Genomic DNA, 7,237 nt, shown 5'->3' with positions numbered 1-7,237 from the left:
TATTACTAGAGGTGCTAATGACATGAAATTTTCACCAGATGTCGGTAACAACCCAAGTGATCCATACATGCAAAGAAATCCTTATTCCTTATCCTAATACTTATTTTACCCGCTGTACATATATACATACACTTTTCATTTTAAGACTATTTCTTGTTTTTAACATTGAGAGAAAAATGCCCCGTTTCAGGTGAATCAGTGCTATTCTACAGCAACAAAAGCAGCTTTATTCTCACCCCTTCTCACTATACTTCATGGCAGTGTGGATCGGGTAGCCAATACTGCCAATCACATCACACTTCGCCCCGCCCTCCAACAGGGCTTTGACAGACTCCACACGTCCTAAACGGCAGGCCACGTGGAGCGGGGTTTCCCCGTTGTTGTTCACCTCATTCACCCCGGAACACAGCCGTGAGCACAAGGTCTGGGTGAGAAGAGGATGGTGAGAAAGCACAAGGAAGAGAGGAGAAACACAGGATTATGTTAAAGGATTATCTATTGTTTTTTGTAGTAAGATCCATCCTTCAAAAGAAGATGTAACCTCTCTTCTRAGCCCATGTGCTTAATAACAGAAGAATTCTGTGTGACGTTTAAAGGGCCTGTGACATACTTATCCTTCAAATACAAAAAGTCAAAGAAAATATATTTATATTTAAGAAAATTAGCACAATACATATGATTTTACACATTTTGTCTCATAACTAGCATATTTTCTCTTGAATTTGGCTCTGCAAAGTGAAACAGGAAGTGACATCAAACGGAAACTCTTTAAGAAAAGCAACTCTCTAGTCTTTGTTTATTGAAACAATCTTATTTAAACTTTTCTTCAAATCTGATAGTGACTCAAAATAACCTAAAAAACATGAGATTATTCTCTAATTGTTGTAACATTGCTCTGTTTACATGCAGACATTCCCCTTTGACATCACTTCCTGTTTCTTCAYATGCAAATWTCTYMACAACTGTTCATCTCAACGGCRTGAAATTTGTTTTGTAATAWGTTATCAATGTTCTCTTTCCAAAAACGMATTCACATTTATTACAAAAATTTGATGTCACGGGCACTTTAATAGAAACTCCTTCCAGAACTTTCTTATTTGCATGAAACCCTGGTGGGTAATTTGAGCCGCATACCTCATTAAATGTGTAAATGTGTTATTTTGTGTGTTTTTTAACCTCACAGAGCCCTCATGATATTTGCCACTTTCCTGAAGTGGGGAGTGACCTTTGGCTGGCAACCACTAACGGAACAGAGTGTGATCTTCAAAATTTCCATTTTAGATCAATTCATCACACAACATTAAACTAGGAGAACTGGTGGRAAAAAAAACAAATASGACCTTTCAACATGTAACTGTGACACCACATGGACAAYCACCTGGATGATGACAGGAGAATCCTGCTTGGAGGCGTAGTGCATGGGTGTTTCTCCGTTACGGTCTTTGATGTCGGTGCGGGCCTGACTCTCCTCCAACAGTTCCTTCACGCACAACAAGTCRCCTCGCTCACACGCCAGGTGCAGAGGTGTCTGACCTGCGGCGTCTCGAGCATTAATCTGACTGAACACAGAARAATCTTTTTATTTTCAAATAGGCATATGAAAAGAACTATGCTTATTTACACCTTAAGAAAATCTGAAGAACTGAAAACTGGCTGGCAGTCATAAGGTCCCATGAAATCAGCAGGGTATAAAAGCTGGTTTGTAGAGCTTTTGCTATTTGTCTGCATGGTGTTGTCATGGTGTAAGAAACAGAGCAAACAAGGAGAGCTTTGAATATATATTTTTATGGTTTGTCCAYTGCAGAACTGCATGTTTTAAATAAACTGTAAATACACTCATATCTTTACAATGTTTATTTACTGTTAATAAAAAATGTAAATGCCACCCSCTCCCCAATAAATAAATAAATCTTGGTATCTTGTTAGGATTAAGATGAAAGCAAACTGTTCATAATAAAGATACATGTCAACYTMTTCGGACGTTTACCTGTATAAAAGTGCCTCAAAAATCCRTAARTTTTGCAAAAAATCCGTACAACTCGCMCCCGCGGGGGGTGTCTGTCGGCTGCAGACATGAAARCGCCCGCAGCGAAGCAGGAGGAAAGTAGAGCGGAAAAAGTTCAAAACTTATTTCTAGCGGCAGGACAGGTTGGAAGATGGATGTTTGATGTTATTTATTGCTTTTTAAATCATCCTACAGGCTCTAACATGTTAGGTAAATTTGAAAATGAGGTTTTGAAAAAAATCCTTAAGACTTGAAAAAATCCGTGAGATTGCCCTATATGTCCGTATACCTGCAAAATGACGTAAAATCCTTATAACTTACGGACAGTCCGTACAAGTTGGCATGTATGTATTTTGGTTTGGAACTGGAGCAGCAGGTGCAGCAAGAAGTGACACCAAAGGTGAAGTCTCTGACTCATTTGATTCTCTCTTTAAGAATGACACAAAATAATCCAAGGAAACTTCACATTCTTTGCTACTTGTCTGTGTTGTTGGCCGTTGTAGCAATGCTCTGTTTACATGCAGGCACATTCCTCTTTGTCATCGCTTCGCTTGTGAATATCTCAACATATYATTTACCTTTAYTGAACCAGGCAAATCAAACTGAGATCACAGATCTYGTTTGCAAGGGAGGTCAGCACGAGGAGAACATGCAAACTCTAGAGGAAGAACTCAGGTCCAAACCGAAGACTGAACCCAGAACATTATTGCTGCAARGCAACAGTGCTAACCACTAAGCTGTCATTTTACCAATGCTTTTGTAWTTATCATGACAATTGATGTCATAGACACTTTAAAGACGAATTTATTTCAAAACCAGCGTAAGAGTTGAGGTATTGTAAATTGATTTGAAGCTAATGGAATAAAAATGTCCAAGGACCTGAGACTTTGAAGCTTGTTTGAGATAAATCAGCTTTAAATTATTAACGGTCTTGCATGCATTAAGCTGGCGCTCCCATGTCTCTGTTGAAAAGGTTCAGGCATCATAAACCTGCTCAATGTCACATTTTGTAATAAAAACCTCAAATAATGCTATTTGTGACCTCGGCAACCCACTTACACTGAATGAACCTCCACAGCCCTCGTCTCACCTCTGTACGTAGTTGTGTTTGAGGCATTCTCTCAGGCCCGTATCCACAGCGATGTGGGCGGAGCTCCAGTCAGGGTGGCTGCGGATGCAGTCCACGATTGTCTGCACCGTCTCAGCCTTCAGGGGAAGRATCTCATAGAAGGGTTGAAGTTTGAGAGCATACTGTGGGAACCAGTTCATGGCCTCCTCCTCTGAGGTGACCTGAAACAGCCTGCAGACACAGCAGCAGTAATGTGTTAAAAATGTTGAGAGAGGAATCTAAACTTGTTCAGCTGGAAAACAGAACTGAAAACGCTTCCTGGCCAGTTTTTATTGTTTCTGTCTGAAACACTAATTAAATCAAGATTGCAGGCTTCAGATTAAGCAGCTTTAAAGGACAGCTGTAAACAGTGACCTAAAGAAAACCTGTGAGATGAATGCAGCACGTCTACATCTGGACCTCCAACCCTACGCTGTRTTAAATCTGCCCCAATAAGAAGATCCACACTGACCTCAGAGCTGTCGCTGGTGTCTCGGGACACATGAGCAAACAGTCCAACGACTGAGTCTGGAGGTTTTTGTACAGGACCATCCGCCCTTCCTGTTTCTGCAAAACCTTCTCTCGTCCTCCATAATCGGTCAGCGGCACATCTCTGACCCGGTATGGGTTTGTGAAGAGGGTCGACACAGAGGAGACTGTGTCCAAAAGCCGGCCCAGGAACTGCATTGTTATCTGAGAACACAGAAATTTGAAATAAATAAATAAATAAATAAATCTGCATTACATTGTTTATATGAGCATTCTGCACATTATGCTGAAACTATGCTCTAACACATCCTGTTGGGCTGTTGTCAACCTTAATGAATTATTTATTTTAGGGCCAGTGCAGGATGTCACTGTAAGGAGCAACAAGTGAAACACAGATATTTAAATGTAAAGCCCCGTTTATTATTAGGGTTCAGTATGATCTGCACTTTAAACCACAATAAATTATCAAAGTCGTACAAGTAGTTCAACAAAAAGGAGTACTATTTATCAACCACCATGTCAACAAATCAAGTATCTTTCTCTTTCTATTTGAAGCGTGTTCTCGGTTAAATTATAAACAAAACGCTAGAGCCCAGATGACATGACGACACAGACGCTAAGAAGCCGGGGCTAAACACATTAGCATAAACACTGTTCTTTACTTAAAATTCCCTAAAACCATTCCGAGAAAATTACATATTATAGATAGTGTTCTGCCATCTGCGACTAATGGCATTAATTGGGTATAAAACCATTGAGCTTACATGTTAGCTGCTCTGCGCTCCGTGCCTGACTTCTGACAGCCACAAGTCAAGAGCCACCGCCTCAACCGAACCTGCTACAAACAAAGCTAGATTGACGTGAGCTCGTCAAATCAGAGTGCAGAATCAGAGTCAGAGGGCGGGGCGTAGGAAAGAAGACCTCTTGGATAAAGGCTTAAAGGTACATCAGGAAAATATATATTTTCTACTTACTTCTGAAGCACAAATCTAACCAGACAGACAGTGATTGAAAGTAAAGTTAACTACCTGAGTCTTGCGCCATTTTGTGTTTCAGCTGCATCATTTTCTGTTTGACCGGCTTGTTTTGGCCATAAAATAAATTTGTCTTTGATTAAATCCTTGAGAGTTTTTCTTTTCTTTTCTTCTTCTTTTTTTACAAACTCAAGATTATAACAGGTAATAAACCCCGTTATTTTATTGTCAGTGATATATCTTTTATTTAATAATTTATTTGGAAAGGAGCAGGGGCGGATCTACAAGGGGTAAGGGGGGCAACTGCCCCCCTGTTGTAGAGCCTCCCCCCAGCAGCCCCCCTACTTTTACGTTTCTAAAATATTTGTAATTACTAACTTTTTGTCAGTCCAAAAGCCCATTAATTTCCTGTAACGCTGAGAATGTCTGCTCAGCATTTAGCTTGTAAGACGCTACAGAAATCTAGTTTCCCAGTTCTGACTCCTGCTCTCTGATCAGCCAATCAAAYGATGTGAAAATGTTGACGCTGTCCGAGCCCAGCTAGCAGGCTCTGGTGTCTTCACCTCAGCACCTGATTGGTCAAAGTAACAGTCTCACTGCCATGTGTTTCACCATCTCTGAGCCTTTCTCTGCTCATTTTGAAGGCCCGAGGCAGATTTGTGCACCCAACAGATGATGATCGAAAAATGATTGGATAAAACCTCTAAATAAATTGCTGGAAGCTGTGCAGCCAGGGGAACAACTGTGAAACAAAAGTCCAAATAAATTATTAAATTAAATTAACCAAACTGTTTTGCCCACCGGTGGAACAAAGACTGTTAAGGGGTTTAGAAACACTTGAGCCAACCTGTTGGACGATACTTTATAACAATGATTTTGTATCATGTAAAAACATAATGTGCCAACAAAGAATTTTAAATAGGTGCTGCTTTACGAGACAGCATCTCATTATCTTCTTTTCATGATTCACAGTCTTGGTCCCCAAGGACACATCCTTCATGTTTTAGTTGTTTCCTTGCTTTGGCACACCTGATTTAAATTTGATTTTGATTGAGTGATTGGCAGGCTTATGCACTCAAAGACTTGAAATTTGAAAAACATGGGAAACAACTAAAACATGCAGGACAGGGGTCTTTGATGTTTGATGTGTGTTATGTATTTTGAGTATGTATTACTTTATTACAACCCTTTACTTTTCTTTAGTCATGATGACCTTTTCAGAACTGTATATGTTTTACTTTAAGAGTTCTTTTTTTTTTTTTACAAAGGCATAACTTCATTCTTGATTTTCTGGTTTGAACAATGGCAACACAGGATTTGGGTTAAGCTGCRCAGAGAGTGGTGTGGGTGTTTTATCAATGAGTTTCTCACATAGACTAATGATGTATACACCTCCTTTCCAGTGGAGGATCTAGAAAATTTTCCATGGGGGGTGTGGCAAAGGTGGGGCAAAAGCTCTAGGCAGGGTGGCAATGCTGGATCACTTCACTTAAGTACTGTACATGAGAAATGTCTTGAACTTGAACTACGGCCTTTGTGAATCGAGGATTAAAAGCTGCAATTTTACCACTCACTTAGCCAGGGCGCGACCTGATGAGCCCAGGGAGCTGCCGTTCCTGTAAAAAGGAGACAAACCACCCCAGGTCCGGACGCTTCGACCCCACACTCTCCTCTGGAGCTAAATGATGGAGGCAGGAAGGGGGGCAACACCAAGACCTTTAAGTTACCTCAGCTCATGCGTTGTGGTGTACACCTTTAAAAACCCAGCAGAATAAAAATACAGAAGACTTACCRAGACTCAAAGATCACCCAGAAGCCGTGCGTCAATTTTGTGCTCTTCGGCAAAAACTTTATTTCAAGCGACGAATAATAAAAACAGTGACTTTTATAGGTTCACATCCTTTTRCYTATGTTCTAAAAATCAAAGACAAAAAATGTAAACAAAATGTGTTCAAAGGATAAAAGTCCACAAGGAGGTTTCACAGGAAGAAACCAAAAGCCCCCAAAAAATGAGCTTTCGTGGGTGTGCCTGTGATTTTTATAGACTCCTGCAATTATGCATATTCATTTTGAGCATACATTCATTCTCCTCCTCTTTTCTTTGTTTGAGGAGAGGATAGGTTACAACAAGTTACAGCTTGTTTTCTTTTMGCGGTCTTGTCTCATTGGGTGAAGGTGACAGTTCTGTGAGTAATAGCGTCTGTGGATCCAGTAAGGCCAGAGGTGGTGTAATAAGAGGGACTTGTGTTTACATTCCAGCTCGCAGCMGGTTGACCTTTAACCCTGTCTGCTGGAACTATCCAACCTGTGGGATAGCAKTTTATATCCACGCTCCCCTGACTTCAGCAGGAGGTGGATTCAGTGCCTGGWACCATTCGGCCCTTTGTTCAAACTCTGCTGATCGATCTGATGTTGGTCTCTGTTGATGTAAGTTGTCATTAGCATCGACGACGGCAGGGTGATAAGGAATCAGACCTTGTTGCATAACCACCTCAGGTGACACTTGGATCGCATGTGTGCAATCTTTAAATGATGGTGGGGGGTTTTGGCCCAAGTTTTCATCAACAGCTTCCTTTTCAGTCCTAATAAACAGACCAAACTACAAAAGTAGTAACAAATGCATCAGAATTATGAGAAAAATAAAAGTCAAAGTGAGGGAAG

The 7,237-nt window shown here is 40.6% G+C and overlaps 1 protein-coding gene across 1 annotated transcript in view; it reads right to left on the bottom strand.

Annotated features, from left to right (window-relative positions):
- Positions 1-6,586, bottom strand: part of pla2g6 (phospholipase A2, group VI (cytosolic, calcium-independent)) — a gene marked incomplete in the record, with an annotated part of 22,182 nt that extends 15,596 nt beyond the window's left edge. The window contains 7 exon segments of the mRNA XM_014015539.1: positions 237-424; positions 1,379-1,559; positions 3,096-3,305; positions 3,586-3,806; positions 4,367-4,437; positions 6,151-6,254; positions 6,369-6,586. Of these exon segments, the coding sequence (XP_013870993.1) occupies positions 237-424; positions 1,379-1,559; positions 3,096-3,305; positions 3,586-3,800 (794 nt within the window).
- Between the last annotated feature and the right edge of the window lie 651 nt (positions 6,587-7,237).

This window comes from Austrofundulus limnaeus, unplaced genomic scaffold (assembly GCF_001266775.1).
Source record: "Austrofundulus limnaeus strain Quisiro unplaced genomic scaffold, Austrofundulus_limnaeus-1.0 Scaffold130, whole genome shotgun sequence".
In the NCBI taxonomy this organism is placed as follows: domain Eukaryota; kingdom Metazoa; phylum Chordata; class Actinopteri; order Cyprinodontiformes; family Rivulidae; genus Austrofundulus; species Austrofundulus limnaeus.
This window is presented reverse-complemented; position numbering and strand designations above follow the sequence as displayed.